A 19,981-nucleotide genomic window follows, 5' to 3' on the forward strand; every position below is an offset into this window, starting at 1 on the left:
ATACTTTTTATGGTAAACAGAAGGAAACAAATGATTTGTTCACCTCTCGAGTCTTCTGGTCTCATAAACATTCATTCTTTTGTGATTTGAAAGCCGCATAGGCTATGTAAAGGAAACAGAAATGATTACATGGGTGACAACGATATTTTACTGTGACTGTGATATTTTAGGTTCTGCTTTAGGGCAACAGGCTAGAGGAAACAAGCCCCCAGAATATGAACAACTCAGACAAGAAGACACAATTGGGTAGTAATTTAATCATTAATCATTCTCATAATTTGTCTTTGGCTGGTATTATCATGATTTTCTCATTTGGAATATCGTGAAAGTTGATGCAAGTAGATGTATTGGAGAAATTTGCCTACTGGAAATGTAGCATTTTAATTATTTTGAATAAATAATTCCTATTAATTAAATGACTTGGATAAAGATTTGTTCATTTTGCTAAACAAGATTCAAAGATCCTAAAATGATCTGATCTTCCCATCACTAATACACTATTTAAGATGTTTTTGAATATTTTGAAGCTGGTATTACAGCTTTGGACCGACATGAGTATGAGTAAATGATGACAGAAATTTAATTTTTGAGTGAATTGTAGCATTAATTATTGTGATCACAAACACACACACACACACACACACACACATCGTAGCCAAGAAAGGATTTCAATCTGTCGACGGTTTTAATTTAAATTTTTTTTTTTTTTTTGGCTATCTAATCTACTGAAATGTTGTGGGCAGGTATTAGAAAAAATATCGACCTGTCAGGACCCTTTTTTCTTTCTTTATTTCTTTTTTTCTTTCTTTCTTGGATATTGGTTTATCTGTTTTCTTTTTCTCTCTTTTTTCTGTCACTCTCTGTACGCCGTGATGTTCTGGTCATGTCTTTTTGGTGTTTTGGTTTACGTCTATGTATGTGCCATTTTGTATGTCGTGGTCGTGTATGGTTGTATTTACATGTGTGTGTGTGACTGTGGCCATTGGGGTGTCGTACGTGTGTGTGCGTTTGATGGATAGGTTATCCGTCCCGACGAGCCATGCTGCAGCAGTTACACGGAGTCAGTATGTACTCTCATGATGAGCATCACATCACCACCTACTCCTGGAGCGAGAGAGGTAAGGAGGGGCTTTTTAGGGTCACAAGGACCACTCACCCTGTAGCGTCACGTCTCGCTCCGTCCCGTCCTGTGGCTCATAGTTGCTTGATCAGAACACCTTTCTCGTCACGTTGAATGATGTTCAGAGTCTCACCTTGCTCTTCATCTTCAGGTTTGGATTTTCACCGTAGTTTCTGGCAGCTGAACATTACAAAGATGTCTGCTTTGTGTTTCACACCAGCCTCTGTCGATCTGCAGTGTTGTCGGTTTGTAGTCGTCTGTCCATCTGTCGCACTGTGACATCTCCGAGACACAGATTAAATCTAGTCCTGGACAACATGTGAAAAAAGTTATCCGTCCAAGGCGAGGCTTAACCTGTTTCAGGAAAGCACTTTCTGTATGTCAATGTCTAAGGGAGGTCTGATGATTCTGTCAGTATTATCAATCATTATACTACGGGGCCGTTGAATGCTTGAATCTGATTGGCTGACGAACGTTCTGAGGTGTGCAATTATTTTCAGGGAAACGCACGGCGAACGTAGTTCCAGGCAGCTTTCTTGACCGCATTACAGTTCCATATCACTTCGCATCGTTGTCAGCGCTGCCCTGACGATTTTATCAGTTAGCCTAGTGTAGCAACTTAAAGGCTACACATGACATTTCTCACTAGCGAGGTAATAACAGCGCTGCATCTTAAAGCAGACTTACAGTTTAGAGACGGTGCTTCAGAACACTGTTGAGGGACACACAGAGGTAGCCTAATTCATACAAGCTCTCTCTCTCTCTCTCTCTCTCTCTCTGTTTCTCTTTCTCTGTGTCTCTGTCTCTCTCGCTCTCTTTCTAATAACTTCATTATTAACTGCATTAGTCTGCTATCAACGGCTCAAGCCTCCATTGCCAGCTTTAAAATGACGTTTTGGAACTAGCAAAAGAGTCGTTGGATGAGATGCGGAAGACATAATCCTACTCACAATAGCGATTTAAGTAGAAAAACCGGACGAATCCCTTGAAATATATAATCTGATCGATGTCTTGAGGTGTGGCAACCGTAGTATAAGCGGAATAATTGACTCCGGACCGTTGAATTATTAGAAAAATAATGCACACCCGAGGTGTAACGGCCACTCTGCTTCGCGTCGTGGCCGCATCACCACTTCGGGTGTGCATTATTTTTCTAATAATTCAACGGCCCGTCGTCAATTATTCCTTACATAATTCAACGGCCCGTCGTCAATTATTCCTTACTTAATGTTGTCATCAATGTAGAGGTGAATGTTGTGAGGTTATTCTTAAAGCAAATTTCGTTATTTGATGGTAAGGATTCAAACTGGGGGATAGTGTACACAGAACATAGTAAGGTGTGCTATCATGATGGTTTTATGTGTTTCCTGGACATGTGTACCTTCACCAGGAAAAGAAAGAGGACCTTCACCGGGCCATAGGAGAGTAATTCTCAATTCAATTCCAAAACCCTAAATACACTACAGATTAAAAGTCTTGGGTCAGTAAGAGCCTCCAATGTCATGGCTGCATTTATTTGATAAAAACATAGACATAGGACATCGATACTGAATTTCAAATGAGACATGACAATAACAACAACCAATTATATATTATCAAAATACATTGTATTGCAACAAAAATCTTGCTATTTTTGCTTGGGTTTGTTTTTCCATGACATCCTTCAGATTAAGATAAGCGGGAGACAGAAAGTTTAAATAATTGAATGAGTCCAGAGGCGTTTTTATGTGTAGGTCTGGCTATATGAATATGCAGTGGATATGAACCTGGAAGCAATCCAAGGTCAAAAGGACAGTAAAGACGGTGAATGGGTTTGAAATTGTGAGAGTGTGTTGTGTGTTTCCTCTGTGCATGTGAATGAAATCTGTGACATATTTAATCATGTGAACAGGAGAATTTTAAGATGTGTTCACTCGATATATATGTACAGTATGTGCCACCCTGTCCTGTATATGTACATTATTTAATGTTTTACCTTTTCAATAACAAATCTAAAAAAAACAATAAGAGTTGTGTTTGCAATTGCACATTTGTATCACTTTATTACTTGGATTCTGGTTGATGTGGTTTAAATGTAATTGTAAACGCACATATGGAGTGACTCCACTTTCAATTATTCCACTTTTTGTCAGCATAAGGATTCTTCTACCGTCTTTTTCTTTTATCTTTTCACTCTCTGCTATTCTTTATCTTTTACTACTCATCCATCTGCCCTCTATGTTCAATCTTTCTTGACATTTCTCTTCTCCCCGACCCTCTCTTTCTCTCTCCCCTTCTCCATTCGTTCTCAGAGAGTCGAGAAAACTCGTTCAGCCGGTCACGGAGCTCTAGTGTTTCCAGCATAGACAGAGAGACTAAAGAGGCCGTAACCACCCTGCAGTTTGCAGAGTCATACGGACGTAAGTCAGACACCCTGCCTACGCCATGCTTGTGGGTGGGCACGAGTCTGGGCCTGGTGCTCATCATCCCAATGTCCATTCCTACGGATGAGCAGGAACGCCAGGAAGACGCTGTTACTGTGGCCCCCACTGGTATCTCTTGATTTCTTCCTTTTCTAACTCGTGAATACCCCTGAATGCATGCCCCTGAATTCCTATCCTCATGTTTTTGTTCTCTCTCTGGTTTTCGTTCTCAGGCACAGTGTTAATGCTGAAGGCCTCTGTTCTGCGGTTTGCTTTTCTGGACTGTGGAGGTGCTGTTATCAACAGTCCCTATGAGGTGTGGCGGGACCAATATGCCCCCGATGACCCAGATCGAAACCGCAAGCGGAAACTGGTCAACTTCTCGCCCTCGTCTTCTCAAGAGGCCAGTGGAGATGGTCACTTAGCCGTAGTGTGTTCGGAGAGGCAGGCCAAGGTCTTCTTCATGCCCTCCCAGGCCTGTCTATATGTGCATAACATCACTGAGTCTTCCTTCGTGCTGCGCGCTGACGTGGTGTCGGTTTTTAACAGCGTTTGTCTGGCCTGCTTCTGCGCCAATGGACACATAATGACTTTGAGGTTTGCATAGATTTTTTTTGGTTTTCTTTCAAATGGGAATCCGTGATGTAGCAAGTAGAGCTCAGGGCTGGTAACCAAAAGGTTGCTGGAAAAACTCCCAATTTAAATTTCTAATATCTAAATCATTTGCTGATATTAAAACAGAAATTATTAGTCAAATTAAATGATCATTATTAATATTATAAATTCAATGTTATTTATATTATTATTATTATTATTCCAAATAAAAATAATATAAGAACATATCAATTAAAAGCTATATTATTATTATTATTATTGATTTCATAAACTGAGGGACAGGTAAAAATGCCTATGGTAATTAACAGAATTATTAACTGAACAGAACTTAAGCTATTGATCATTTTTGTCTATTGATCATCTTTGTGGCATGAAAGGGGGAAAATATAGAACTGTTTAAAAAAAAATATAGAAAAAAATTTAAATTAATGTATTATTATTATTATATGCAAGTTTTCATCCCAGTTATGACCATGTAAAACCAGTAATCCCCTGGAAAATGGTCTATTTCTAAAATCTATCTACATCAAATATGCAGACTGTTCTAATTCATTCACACTTTTCTGTACAGAATAATACAAGTGCATTAGCAAGAGATGTGAGCTTTTAACCCCTCCAGAACACTTTCGACTTCCATTGTAAATGTATTACTGTAAACACATTTGCTTGATGAGTAAACTGAGGTATCTGTGATAATCGACAGAATTTGACAGGTTCTGTCAATAGAGATTAATTTATATTTAGCCTGGAACATTCCTTTAATACCAGCTCAGAACCTTTTTTGGTATCGATTTTTAGTTTAATCCAGATTACAGAAACCAGTTCAATCTTTCAATAAACTCTAAACCTCTGGTCAGAAGAGCTGAGCTGTTCTTTTGTTGGCTTCGTTCTAAATCCTGCCTTCAGTGTGGTGTAATATTTTAGGTGTGAATTTCTTCATTCTTCGCTATAAATTAGAGTGTTTACACTGTCATTTCCGATACAAAGGGTATTGGAATGCAGTTGCTAAGCCTGTTATCTTATATGTGTGTATGTTTTACAGCCTTCCCAGTTTACGGCCTCTGCTAGATGTCAACTACCTGCCGCTAACGGACATGCGCATTGCTAGAACATTCTGCTTCACCAACGGAGGGCAGGCGCTGTATCTGTGCTCCCCCACAGAGATACAGAGAATCACTTACAGCCAGGAGATGTGTGACAACCTACAGGTGGGTGTGCCTCTGTGTGTGTGTGTGTGTGTGTGTGTGTGTGTTCAGAAGGACAGTTGCGTGTGTGGGGTGTGAGTGAGTGTGTGTGTATGTGTGTGTGTGTGTGTGTGTGTGTGTTCAGAAGGACAGTTGCGTGTGTGTGTTCAGAAGGACAGTTGTGTGTGTGGGGTGTGAGTGTGTGTATGTGTGTGTGTGTGTGTGTGTGTGTGTGTGTGTGTGTGTGTGCGTGTGTGCGTGCGCATGCTGATGGTGGTTACTGAAGTGAAATGTCATGCTTGTCATGGATGCTTTGAGCTCTGCTGAGCTGAGCCCTGCTGCATCTCGGCTGCAATTTCTGCCACACAGGTTGTCATTCTGTCCTTTCCCTCCCTCTGTTGTTCCCTCTCTGTCTGGTTAGGATGGGAATAGCATAATGCCGTACTATTCATTCTATTTTTGCAGTATGCGGTATGTACCATGTGCACATTATGCTATTTTGTATGCATCCAAACTGAAACATGCGTCACTGTTCAAAAGTTTGGAGTCAGTAGGATTTTTTAATGTTTTCAGTGTTTTTGAAAGAAGTCTTTTGTGCTCACCTCGGCTGCATTTATTACATTCAACACACAGTAAAATATGTAATATTGTGATTTAGTATTACAATTTAATATATCTGTTTACTATTTTAATGTAATTTATTTCTGTGATGGCAAAGCTGACATTTCAGCAGCCATTACTCTTCAGTCTCTTTAGTCTAGACTTCAGTGTCACATGATCCTAATATGTTGATCATTCTAATATGTTGATTTGGTGCTCAGAAATATCAGATTATTAATATCAAAGTTGAAACAGCTGTGCTGCTTAATATTTTTATAGAAACTGTGATACATTTTTTTTCCGAGGATACTTTGATGAATATAAAGTTCAAAAGAACAGCTTTTATTTGAAATATTATGTTTTGTATGATTATAAATGTTTTACTTACACTTTTGATCATTTTAATATGTGGATAAATAAAATAATTCAATTATTTCTTTCTTTAAATAATAATTAAAAAAATCTTACGGTCCCCAAATTTTTGAATGTTAGTGTATGTACCTAACATACACTAACTTGAATGTAACTTGAATGCAATGTAAGTCGCTTTGGATTAAAGCGTCTGCTAAATGCATAAATGTAAATGTACCTCACAATTCTTGATCTTTTATTTTCAGTTTGACAAATTCCTACCATGTTATTTTATTAAAATAATCCAAGGTGAATTAAAAAGAAGAAAAAATATCCCAAAGGTGATTGAAGGAATGTCTTGTCAAAACTTTCCATTTTAAATTGTGAAATGTGTAACTTTACTGACATCTGCTGGTGGAGTTTTGAATCGACTATCCTGCTATCTCTTTCATTCCAACATTTGATATGATTTTGTCTATTTAACGTTTTGATTCACTATTCTTTATTAATTGCAGGAGATGTTAGGGGAGCTCTTTACACCCATTGAGACCCCTGAGGCTCAGAACCGTGGCTTTCTCAAGGGCTTTTTTGGCGGCAATGCCCAAACCTTCGACCGAGAGGAGCTGTGTGAGTTTAGTTATTTGTCACTCCTCTACACTGTAAAAAGTGATAAGTTGACTTAACTTAAAAAAATTGAGGAAACCCGTTGCCTTAAAATTATCAAGTTAAATTCACTTTTTTTTTTTTTTTTTTTTTTATTATTTACTTGATAATTTTAAGGCAAGAGGTTTCCTAAATTTTTTTAAGTTAAGTCAACTTATCACTTTTTACAGTGTATGTGTGTGTGTGTGTAAGCATATACTCGCAGATCCAGACTTTTTACTATCATGAAATCTGGTTCAGCAAGGAGGAGACTGTCTGATTGACAAATAAAGTGTCCATCTTTAATTTGAAAAGACTTAATCAGTTTTAATTTGTAAATCTAAAATATTTCTTTCTTTTATTCTCTTTTCTCACTTTTCCTGGTTTTAGTGTTATTTTAGTATTTTTTATACATTATTAATATTTTGAATTAACTCTTATTTTTTATAATTTTGATTTATATTTATTTTAATTACAACCCGAATTCCCGAAATGTTCAAAACAGTTTGAAGACGTCTTGGCATCAAGGTTATGAGTTTCTGGAGTTTTGGTGTTGGAATTTGGTCCCATTCTTGCCTGATATAGGTTTCCAGCTGCTGAAGAGTTCGTGGTCGACTTTGATGTATTTTTCGTTTAATGATGAGCCAAATGTTATCTATAGGTGAAATATCTGGACTGAAGTCAGGCCAATTCAGCACCCGCACTCTTCTACTACGAAGCCATGCTGTTGTAATAGTTGCAGTATGTGGTTTTGCATTGTCCTGCTGAAATACACAAGGCCTTCCCTGAAATAGACGTCATCTGGAGGGGAGCATATGTTGCTCTAAAACCTTTATATACCTTTCAGCATTCATAGTGCCTTCCAAAACATGCAAGCTGCCCATACCGTATGCACTTATGCACCCCCATATCATCAGAGATGCTGGCTTTGAACTGAATGCTGATGACATGCTGGAAGGTCTCCCTCCTCTTTAGCCCGGAGGACACGGCGTCCGTGATTTCCAACAAGAAAGTCAAATTTGGACTCGTCTGACCCTAGAACACTTTTCCACTTTGAAACAGTCCATTTTAAATGAGCCTTGGCCCACAGAACACGACGGCGCTTCTGGGCCATGTTCACATATGGCTTCCTTTTTACATGATAGAGGTTTAGTTGGCATCTGCAGATGGCACGGCGGATTGTGTTTACCGACAGTGGTTTCTGGAAGTATTCCTGGGCCCATTTAGTAATGTCAATGACAGAATCATGCTGATGAGTGATGCAGTGTCATCTGAGGGCCCGAAGACCACAGGCATCCAACAAAGGTCTTCGGCCTTGTCCCTTACGCACATAGTTTTCTCCAGTTTCTCTGAAACTTTTGATGATGTCATGCACTATAGATGATGAGATTTGCAAAGCCTTTGCAAGTTGACGTTGAGGAACATTGTTTTTAAAGTATTCCAGTCTTTTTTACGCACTCTTTCACAGATTGGATAGCATCTGCCAGACTCTGCCTTTCTAAGACATCCCTTTTATGTTACAGATTTGATGTCAATTAACTTAATTATTTGCTAGATGTTCTCTCAGCTGAATCTTTTCCAAATTTCTTGCTTTTTCAGCTCTTTGTTGCCCCATGCCAACTTTTCTGAGACCTGTAGCAGGCATCAAATTTGAAATTAGCTCATTTAGCTGATAAAAGTGTAACATTTCTCCGTTTAAACAGTTGTTATGTTATCTATGTTCTATTGTGAATAAAATATGGGCTCATGTGATTTGAAAATCTTTTTCATTTTATTTAAATTTAAAAAACGTCCCAACATTTCCGGAATTCGGGTTGTAGTTAAATTACTTTTCCTTTTTTAGTTTTAATTTTAGTTCATAATAACAACACTGCCTTGTTTCGCTTTATCGCTCCTGCTCTGCAGTTGGTGAGGCAGCGGCTGGTAAGGGGTCCCGCAGCCTGGCACAGCACATCCCGGGACAGGGCGGAATGGAGGGCATGAAGGCAGCAGCAGGCGGGGTGGTGGGAGAACTGGCCCGAGCTCGCATTGCCCTGGACGAGAGAGGACAGAGGCTGGGGGAGCTGGAGGAGAGGACCGCCCTGATGATGTCCAGTGCTGAAACCTTCTCTAAACACGCTCACGAGGTATGTAGGAGAGCGAAAGAATGAGAAAACGGAAATATAAATACATATAATTTCTAATGTGCTTACTCAATCTCTTTGTTTTCACGTTCACCCTCCACAGCTGATGCTGAAATGCAAAGACAAGAAGTGGTATCAGTTATAGAAGATAGGGGAGGGCACATTTCACGCTCGTGCCACAAGAGGGTGCTACTCTGGTACTTGGACTTTCACTCTTTTAAAGAGAGAGAGCGAACGAGACGAATGGACAAAGGGGGACTTAAGGGCTGTTCAGCTTCTCTTCTGTCTGTGTACAGGATTATTTTACTCTGATTGGTTAAAAAGGCTAAAACCAGATTATATAATGGACATGTACCATTAGCATTTAAGAGTAAGAGGGGTTCCATACCCAAGTTGTAAATCAGACTACATCTTCATTCATGTACAGGGGTGGATCGGGGTCTTCTCACAAGAAGCAAATTGGCTCACGCCGTGTAGATACTCGGAAAGTTACGAAATCAACAAGAGTGCATGAAACAAAATGGATGACCTATAAAAACGTAAAACTGCCATATTAAAAAGCAGCATGTTACTTTAAAACAAAATGGAAATAAAAGATTAACAAACTTTTATTTAATAACCTAAGCCAATAATAGAAACTATGACAAAAATATATATATTTTTAAAATAGCAAACAAATATATATAAACTAAAAAAAATGTATACCTGCATTGCTATAAGGCCAAAATATATATTATTTTTTTTGATGACGCCATACTGTTCCTTTCAGCGATGTATATTTTCAGAATATTTACCACTCTGTCTTGTCATATTTGACGGCAACTTATCCACCCTCGTACTGCAAATCAGGCCGACGGCGGCTTAGTTGGCCACTCCAGCGACGTTCAGTCACAAACGCAAACCTTTTCCGTTTTCTTTGCTGCTAGATCACAAAAAGCACCACAAACAACTTTTTAATCTGTCTTCAAAAGGTACTTCACCCTCTCCTAGAGACGTATGACGTGACATGGTTTTAGAAGTGTGAGTAGTAAAATGTATTTGGCGCCACGTGAAGAGTGTGTGTCTGTGAGGTCCTTTTCGAGCGTGTTTCTCATATGTAATACTTAACGTGCCATATTCTAGATGGGTGAAGTATCTTTAACTGTAAACTAGCGATGAATTAACTCGTCTGTGGTTGATTTTCTGGGCTCTTACTTGTAGATAAGACAAGCCAGCCAAACTCAGACAGAAGGGTTGGCTCTTAATGCGTGTCTGTGGAAGTACAAATACAGTTTGATTTGTTTTCTATTTCGTCATGGTGTTCGTTTTATTTTAAAAGATCAATTTCAGCTGGCCTGTTATTTAATTCTATTCACTTCAGTTGCCTCAGGGCACGTATTACAAAAATTGTGCGTTGTTTTGTACCTCACTGAGGACAACGAGTGAGTGATCTTCGTTTTCTCTGCCAAAGTTTGAATGCATCACGGAATGATTTCCCTCACATTCCAGTACAAGGGACAACTTTTGTTCGTTTCTTCTTCTTTTTTTCCTTTAATATAAAGTTAAAACGATGTTTTCTACCTTACTACTGTTAGTGTCAGACGATTGTTCGCTTGTGTCTTCTGATTGTCAATTGACTGTGGAAATGGTGTTTAGACTGATCAGTGGGCGCTACTGATGAATATTCATGTTTTTTTGAATATGTGTCTGGAAAGATCAATCGAGCGAGCCACTTTGCGGTTCACGCGTGAAGTGTTATGTGTAAGCTAAATCTTCCAGAATCGTATTTGAGACTCATGTTGTGTTTCTATGATTTGTCCTCTGATGACCTCTGACCTTCTAGTGCTTTACTGTAACAATCTCAGCATATCTTCCGTAGTCCATGCCTCTGCCCATTTGGCTTTGTATATACAAGCTGCTACTCAGTAACGTAGATGTTGTGCATTGAAATACGAACTCAAGGCTCACGAGAATACACATCATCAACCATTAGTCAAACTTGGGCTCTTACGCAATATTACTTTTTTCCTTATGCTTTTATGTTGAAACAATAGCTCATGATTAAGGAAGGAAGACATTGCATGTGTGGAGATTTGGACTCAAAAGACACTCAAGACTCTTAAGATGCCAAAACCATGTAAAGATGGCCTCTGCTGAAGAATCCTGTGGGTTTTAGTTCATGTTCACCATTACATTTGTTTCAACTGATGCTCCAATAATTCCTCTTCAGTGTCAAAATAAGTAAAAACTGACTCTCACAGACAGGGTGTTTTGTTTGTATGTTCTCAGTTTTTATATGAAAATGTACAGTTCAACCTGGAGGAGAGCGACATGGTCATTGAGCTGAATGATGTGATTTGGATATTCCTCTGTGAATGTCGTACCTGTTTAAAGATGGTACTGTGTCTGATATTCTGACTGAAGTTCTGTAGGTCTAACTGTAGTTTCCTCCACCCCAACTCCTGGTCCTCTGATACCTTCAGAGAAGGCAGCAACGTCAGTCTTGTTTAAATGGATAATGCCACCTTTCGTTCTTATCGATATTCTAGTAGTGTTATAGAGGTTATTGAAAATGAAATGGAAAAATATGTTGATGCAAATAAAATTGAAATAAACATTTATTGATGTACACAACATCATAAGACTGGTTTGTCTCTGTATGTGATGGGCTAGTAAGATGTCAACCAAGATCAACCCTACAGTGCCAAGTACATACAAGAATTAAATGTGCATTCTTATATGGATCAAAGAAGACTGCTTAGTTTCATATGCAGATGCATATATGAATAAATGCATATTGGCCTGTAAATGACAACAACTGTGTTTTTTCCCATCCATTAACATTTATACCTCATGTCATTTATATTAATTTTTATTTATTTTAAACTCAAATCTATCTATCTATCTATCTATCTATCTATCTATCTATCTATCTATCTATCTATCTATCTATCTATCTGATGTGTTATTGGAATATCTGTGGTGTTCATATTTTTGTTACTCAGCCAGTGTTCATGGGTCTGGTGGACTCGCTGCAGTTTTGGGTTTTTAATTCAACACAATCAAAAATGATATGTTAAAATACTCACCAGATGTTTACTTCATCCTAATTACAAGCAATATAAACAGCATACATTGTCAAAATTTGGTCTTTACCTTTGTTAGATCACATTTATGAATTAAATTGCTACAACCTTTTGTGGGAGTGGCAGTGGCAGAAACACATAACTTACACTCACATAACGTGTGTACAGTGTGTGGTCATTGAACATTTGTTCTGATAAATGTTCTTCACAGAAAATGAGCCAAGGCCAATGAGTCTCAGTTAAAAAAATAAAATAAAATAATACTTAATAGTATAATTTTTATTTTGATAAAAAGTGAAAACCGGTCCCACAGACCCGAACACCATACAAGGGTTAAATAAAATGATTTTTTAATGAGTTGCAATACCTTGTTCTTATTTTGTACGAGTTATAAGCTCATTGTGATTAACGGATCCCCTGTACAATGAATGCACTGAAGCAGCGCCGACTACAAGCAGCAGCATTAGCAAGCGTCTTTCCTCTTCCTATTAGACAGCCAATCAGCTTCCAGTACGTTGCGTCATTGACGCACACAGGCCAATCACATGAGCGCCTTGGGTTTGTTGAAGAGATTTTCTCACGAGGGTGTCTGGGTTGGTTTTGCACACCGAACCGCTGGTGAATGTGAGTATGTGGTGAAATGTATCATTACTGTTTTTAAGCAATGTTTTTAAGAGCATTGTCATTCTAAGGAAGCGATGATAAATGAACGCGTCCACTCCTGAAAGTGTCCTCATCCTCTATAAACATGTTGAGAAAACGTTTGCTGCTCTTGATGCTTTGTATCATGTTCATGACGTGGAAATCAAAGGCAGCGGCAGCGCCCAGCGCGAGCAAAACTTTGATCTGGGGTCCTGGACTGGAAACAAACATCGTCCTTCCTGCTCGGTTCTTCTTCATACAGACAGTGGACTCCACCGGAAGAAAGTGAGTGAGTTCTGCTAGAAGACCAGAACGGGACACTGGTTTAGTGGTTACACATCTGGCTGGAAAATATAGGTTGTGGGTTCAGACCCTGGATTAAGGGTGCATTTCACGTTCATTTTTATTTACGACAACACACCACATGTGGAAATGGTACAATTTCGATTATTAGATATCACCTTACTTCCCCAGCTGATGATAAATCACCGTACATTAATACCATGACAGCTTTAATAGGCAAAGTATATATAATCTAATGAAATATTAATTTCCAGAACATAAACTTGAACACTGGATGAAGCCAGATTCAAGATTTATTTTCATTTTGTTGAAATATTACAGATTTAAGGCTTAATGCATGATATAAAAAATCATTCTAAGAAAATATCATTTAAAGGTATGTACTGTCATTGAAATCTACAGATGCAAAAATATGTAATAAAATGAATACATAAATGAGATGTTTTCTTTCCTTTGGTCAGAAAGAAAACATGCAATGGAAGCAAAATAACTCCAAATTGACCCGTGCATGAGAAAAACAATGGTTTTGTCTGTAGTGTCTTGCCTTAAACAAAGGTTTCAGCTAGACCAAAAACGATAACCACAGTAAAACCTCAATAGTTCCACCAAGATCGTCTTATTCTTTCTTTAGTAAACTATATTGGTGCTTAAAGAACCCAGAGACCCATACCCAATTCTAAAGAACCTGTATAATATACAGCATAAAAAGACTTCTCTGCTAATCCTTAAAGTGATGCAAAGAAGAGCTTTTATTTAATCCAAGGCAATTGTGCTGTAAATGCTTGAGTAAATCTGCTAAAGGATGAATTAGTAGTAAGTCTCTGTTAGTCGTATCGTGACAGACACCGTGTTCTGTGATAAAAGAAACTATTTTTAACAACAAATGGCCGGTAAATTCCCAGGACAGGTCTTTCTTTGAGTTTTGCCCAAGGCGGTAAAAGCATCTTGTTTACGCTTCCCATCTTTAGGTTCACATTTCATGTGTCCACATTTAGGCATCAGTTTACTTCTATCATGGATAAAAAAAAAATATATATATCCCTTTGTTATTGTGATTTCCTCATCTTCAGTTTCACAACTTCTCCTGGAGAGAAGACATTTGAAGTGAAGATTACATCTCCAACAGACACGTATGCCAGAATCTGGATCCAGATTTTAGACCGGAATGACGGATCCTTTCTGGTTCGGTACCGCATGTATGCCAGTTACACAGATCTGCACGTTCAGATTCTCTTGAAAGACAAGCTGGTGGGAAAGTCACCGTATGTGCTCAAAGGTGAGAAGAATCAAGTCCACCTTCATCATATAGAGATGAACAATGTCTGGAAGTTGACACTAACTTGTTTCTCACTGTCCAGGTGCAGTGTATCATGAATCATGTGACTGCCCAGAGCCCAGTGGTGCATTATGGGAAACGAACATGCATTGCCCAGCCTCCTTCTCTCAGATAGAGAGCGATTTATCTGTCTTTCCCAGTGTGGATCCAGACCATAATGCTCATGAGATCCTTAAGCGCTTTGGAAAGAGACATAGCCTATGTCACTACACCATTAAAAACAACCAGGTACACACATGCCTCTTTCAAATACCTGTGGATTGTTTTAAACTAGTGCTGTCAAATGTTTAATCGCAATGAATCGCATCCAAAATAAAAGTTTTTGTTTACGTAATATGTGTGTACTGTGTATATTTATTATGTGTATATATAAATAACACACACATGCATGTATATATTATAGAAAAATATGCTGTTTATATATTTATATATATATATATGTAAATATTTTCAAAATATATACTGTGTATATATATATATATATACCATTGATTGAGTAAAAGTGTTCCGTCTGTATATCTGTCACTCTAGTTGCCTCTCTTTTCATTCTGCTGTAGCCTTTATTTATAGAAGGAAACAATTCGATTGAAAAATGTCTCATAATGTCATGTACTTTTGTATTCTTTTTTACTCCAGGTTTATATAAAAACACACGGAGAACATGTAGGATTCAGGATCTTCATGGATGCCTTCCTTCTGTCCCTCACACGTAAAGTGAGTATTAGTACAAATGTATAATGTTATTAATACACATCTCAAGTAGTGCTTAGTCATTTACCTTCATTACCATTAGATGGCACTCCAACATGGATCGGTTGGGGGCATGTACATCAAAAGAGGAGAATTTAACTTGAGTGTTATTGTTCATACAATAATATTGTTGATGGGTTTGTGACATTGTCCCAAAGTAGTTCAATTATTTCTAGGGGGTAAATATTACAAATAATAAGACTTTTATTATATTTTCCATACACTACCATTCAAAGTTTTAGAGTCAGCATTTTTTTTTTTTTTTTAAGAAATAATTACATCTATTAAGGACACATTCAACTGATTAAAAATAACTGTAAAGACATTAATAATGTTACAAAAGATTGTTCTTTTATACTTTCACCTAGGACTCCTGAAAAAATAGTTCCACAAAAATATTAAACAACATAACTGTTTTCAACATTTATATTAATAAGCAATCTTTATTGAACACCAAATCTGCATATTAGACTGATTTCTGAAGGATCGTGTGATCAGTTATTTTAAATTGTAATAATCTGTAACAATATTACTGTTTTACTGTATTTTTAATCTAATTAATGCAGCCTTTTTGAGCATAAGAGAAATACGTTAGCATAATTTTCAAACTTTTGAATTGTATTTTGAATAATATGTTTTGTGTTATTTTGAATGACTGATTAGTGTAAATCCATAACTGGAAAATGAACAGTCCACTTATTGTTGTTGTACGTGACCAGGTCAAGCTTCCAGACATTGAGTTTTTTGTTAATTTGGGGGACTGGCCCCTGGAGAAGAGACGGGCGTCTGAGAAGCCCAGCCCGATCTTTTCATGGTGTGGGTCCAATGATACACAAGACATTGTCATGCCAACATATGACCTGACTGAGTCTGTATTGGAGACTATGGGCAGGTAAAGAAACTCTTGTGACTCTTGGAGATGCAGTTAACATAAAACTTTATATTGATTTTTAGGGAACTCTATCTAGGATTTAAAATCTGATTTTAACTAGGGAATAAACAAAGCTTGATTTTAAAACTTTATTGGGTAACACTTTATTTCGATAGTCCACTTTAGACATTCTACTAACAGTAAGTAACTTTACAACTACATGTCAACTAGCAGTCATTAGAGAATTAGTAGACTGTCTGCTTAATATCTTCTAACACTTTATTTTGATGGGTCCACAACATACAAAATACTGACTATGAGAAACTTTGCAAGTATGTGTCAACTTATTCTACTAATCCTAAACCTAACCTGACCGTCTACTCAGAGTTAGTGGAAATATAGTTGCAAATTAATGAGAATTTTTAAAGTGGACTATCGAAATAAAGCATAACCCTTTATTGTAGCAAAATGTCAAACGACGAGGTTTAGGAAAATTGTGAAGAAAGAAAAAATGGTATGGCTATAAGATAGCATTTTCAGTGGTCTCAGAGTCTGTGATTATGAGTGATTTTTTTTATTTATTATTATTATTATGATTATTTCTATGTTTGGCGAATTGTTTAGAAAAAAATCATAGCAACGTGAATTTAATTCTCTTTACTAGATATTATTTTCTTTTTCTGACTGATTGAAATATATTTTGCCCATTGATAATTTTTTTTCTGTGACAGAGTGAGTCTGGACATGATGTCTGTTCAGGGACACACGGGTCCAGCGTGGAAACAGAAGACCAGCAAAGCATTCTGGAGAGGTCGAGACAGCAGGAAAGAGCGTCTTGAGCTGGTTAAACTGGCACGGGCGAACCCTGACATGCTTGATGCCGCCTTAAACAACTTCTTCTTTTTCAAGCATGATGAGAGCCTTTACGGGCCCCTTGTCAAACATGTGTCCTTTTTTGACTTTTTCAAGGTGCATGGATTTCACAGAACTACTTCAGTACACACAGCATAGATTCTCAATTGAATTAATTTACATATATTTAAAATATTTTTATGCTGTTATTTTTACCTGAGGTGACTTATGTTTCTCTTTTAACAGTACAAGTACCAGATAAATGTTGATGGGACAGTAGCAGCATACAGACTGCCTTATCTGCTTGCAGGAGACAGTGTGGTGTTCAAACATGATTCCATCTATTATGAGCACTTTTACAAGCAGCTCCAGCCATGGGTGCACTATATCCCCTTCAACGCTGATCTCAGTGACCTACTGGAGAAGGTCCAGTGGGCTAGAGACCATGATGAGGAGGTACATCATCCCCATCCTCATATGAACACAAAATATTGCATATTAAAATGTTTGTGAGCACACATTTTTTATCAGTTTTTTTTTTTTTAAGTTATTTGAATTATTATTATTATGTAATGCAAAGAACCTAAACCTCCCTTGACCATAGTAAAATCACTGTAGGGCATGGCCTCAAGTGGCATATTCCTTTAATAAAAGACACCAATTTTCAATATAGTTTAATTAATAATCTGTATGATACAGTTTATATAATATAATGGATGGATGGATGTTTAGCATATCCCAAAAGTACCGAATTTGCTGCCCTTTTCTCAAAAAATTTGTAACAAATCGTAGGTGAATGGGTTTGCAGTTGTTAAGGACATTGCAATGTTAAAAATGTGACAATAGCAGTAAACTGCTCAAACAATCCTGTCACTTTTCTGTTTTTTTATCTTATAGGCAAAGCGAATTGCCCTGGCAGGACAGCAGTTTGCACGAACTCATCTGATGGGTGACAGCATATTCTGTTACTACTTCAAACTCTTTCAGGTATTTTTTTTCTTTCTTTACTTCAGTGCTATGGTATGTCTATTGTGGCAGTAACTACACCAAGAGAGGAACGGTTACTGTTTTGCTGACATTACAGGTTGTTGGTTTTATCACCTTTTTAATACCTTATTTTCCACAATGGCTCTTTCTAATTTCCCCTGTTTCTATTTTTTGATTTTATGAACTTATCATTGTGTATATCTTATCTTGTCTTGATCTTCCATCTTCATCCAAGTTTTATGTGTTGTTCTCAAGAACTCAAAAGACAAAGGTTAAAATAGTGCGTGCACACACGTTCAGTGGTCATTTTACTTAATATGACTTTAGGTACAGAAATAAAGTTTTGTTCCAAATCATCGATTTCGTTTTCTTTCTATCCTCTATAAATATATAAACATCCTCAAAATCAGAAATGAACTTGTCAAAAAAGGTTTGTTTTGTCTCATGTCATTGGCAGCTTTATTAGTATTTTTAAGCTAAACATACTATTGGTTTGAATAGTATATTTTTTTCCTATATAAATGGTCAAGAACTGGATACATTTAATCTAACTGACTTCTACAAGTGTCACAAATTTGTAGTGCTTACAGATGAATTCCAACAAAAGAATAATCAACTTTTTATCTTATTTTTAACACTTAACTGAACACAGTATCATACATTCACTTTTTATCAACCTTGCAACAAATTATATTTTCATTAACTTTTTTTTTCAGATGGTCCCAAGTTTCCTGTGTGCTCACAGTAGTCACTGTGTGCAAGTACCCGAGTTCATAAACCCCAGCACTTTATGGTTTTCCATAACCATCGGCAGGAAACATTAATCTTTAAACACAAGTCCTGGCCTCAAAGCACTTCTCGGCAATAAACCTGTGTGTGTTTTTGAGGTGTGGAAGTGTTGGAGGTCAAGACCACAGCGGCTACTTGAATTTTATGTGATTCGTACTGCTGATAAAGATGCTTGTTTAGTGTGATGATGTAGTTAATAAAAAGTTCTAAATAAAAGTGCTTCACCGAGATAAAGAAAGTAAGAGGGTGTATGATTGGATGGAACGATGGGGAAATTGTGGCTGAACTTGCATGTTGCGAAAAATGTTTATTTTTGCCAGTAAAATTTTGTAGGCTAAATAAAATTTCTACACTCATCCAGCTCTGTGTTTTTGTTTTTAGAAGTATGCTGATCTGCAGGTCACTGAGCCCAAGGTTCGTGATGGTATGGAGCTGGTGGAACAGCCAAAGGATGAACTTTTCCCATGTTATTGCGCAAGAAAAAAGGTCTGTGTTGTTGGTATTAACTGAAATCACTATAATGGGTATATTCATTTAACCTATTTCACACAATAATAGAGATTGTACTGACCATACTCAGTATAAAAATAGTCATTATTGTATAATAATAGTAAAATATTTCTAGATTCCATTAAAATAAAATATCCTAACCAAACTCGCCTCATACAAATTAAGCACTTTTTTCACTTGTCCATACAACAATTTCTATTTATATGGTTTTATACTAGTCATCTTGTTAAACATTTCTATTCAACATAAAACATTTCTTGTTAAGAAACAACACTGAACAATTTACCACCATATGGTATAACATTTAATTAAGTATCTGATGGATTTATTGTCATTTCATAAAGCACACAACCTGGGTTTATGAGGGCAATACAGTTTTTACGACATGGATTGATCAGAAGATTACTCTGATAAAATGTTTATATGAATTCTTTTGGTCCGCAGTGCATTTGCTCTGGAGCAGATCAAACATTTTTAATTGTTTGTTTTGTTTTTGTACAGGTCAGAGATGAGCTGTGAGAGAGCACATGTTGTGTTATGCAACAGCAGCCATTACATTTAGATGGATTTGCAGAAAAAGATGTTTCCGAGACCACAGACTTGGTGCATCAAGTGTCTTATGACTGCAATGTCTTTTTGTATTAAATCTTTGTGTTTCTACATTCTTGTTGGTCTGGTTTATATTAAATTACTTTAATGTAGAATTACTATACATTACACAAAGTTCAGACCAGATCTGGTTATTCCAATAATGAACAGAATAATTCAGTTATTCATAATAATTAATTAGGCCTATAATAGAATAATTAACAGTGGAAATGTTTGATAACTTTTTTTTA

General features: G+C 37.1%; 2 protein-coding genes across 4 annotated transcripts in view; both read left to right on the forward strand.

Moving 5' to 3' along the window:
* Window positions 1–9,182, forward strand: part of LOC306876059 (syntaxin-binding protein 5-like) — a gene marked incomplete at its 3' end in the record, with an annotated part of 142,608 nt that extends 133,426 nt beyond the window's left edge. Inside the window, exons 24-30 of the mRNA XM_079426957.1 lie at window positions 1,020–1,118; window positions 3,412–3,651; window positions 3,756–4,119; window positions 5,180–5,345; window positions 6,788–6,899; window positions 8,820–9,040; window positions 9,141–9,182. Of these exons, the coding sequence (XP_079283083.1) occupies window positions 1,020–1,118; window positions 3,412–3,651; window positions 3,756–4,119; window positions 5,180–5,345; window positions 6,788–6,899; window positions 8,820–9,040; window positions 9,141–9,182 (1,244 nt within the window). The remainder of the gene's footprint in view (window positions 1–1,019; window positions 1,119–3,411; window positions 3,652–3,755; window positions 4,120–5,179; window positions 5,346–6,787; window positions 6,900–8,819; window positions 9,041–9,140) is intronic.
* A 3,488-nt stretch (window positions 9,183–12,670) lies between these two features.
* LOC306875946 (protein O-glucosyltransferase 2-like) lies at window positions 12,671–19,802 on the forward strand. Of its 3 annotated transcripts, XM_079426777.1 has the most exons (11): window positions 12,671–12,726; window positions 12,914–13,029; window positions 14,118–14,323; window positions 14,406–14,611; window positions 15,020–15,097; window positions 15,853–16,025; window positions 16,736–16,973; window positions 17,103–17,312; window positions 17,754–17,843; window positions 19,014–19,118; window positions 19,644–19,802. In XM_079426777.1, the coding sequence occupies exons 3-11, from the start codon at window positions 14,242–14,244 to the stop codon at window positions 19,659–19,661; spliced, it is 1,200 nt and encodes a 399-aa protein (XP_079282903.1). In that variant the 5' UTR covers window positions 12,671–12,726; window positions 12,914–13,029; window positions 14,118–14,241; the 3' UTR covers window positions 19,662–19,802. The 3 variants fall into 3 exon arrangements, with proteins under 3 accessions (XP_079282903.1, XP_079282901.1, XP_079282902.1); XM_079426775.1 differs by lacking the exon at window positions 12,671–12,726 and having other exon boundaries at window positions 12,751–13,029; XM_079426776.1 differs by lacking the exons at window positions 12,671–12,726; window positions 19,014–19,118; window positions 19,644–19,802 and having other exon boundaries at window positions 12,751–13,029; window positions 17,754–17,949.
* Window positions 19,803–19,981: the final 179 nt, after the last annotated feature.

This window comes from Barbus barbus, assembly GCF_936440315.1.
Source record: "Barbus barbus genome assembly, chromosome: 10".
In the NCBI taxonomy this organism is placed as follows: domain Eukaryota; kingdom Metazoa; phylum Chordata; class Actinopteri; order Cypriniformes; family Cyprinidae; genus Barbus; species Barbus barbus.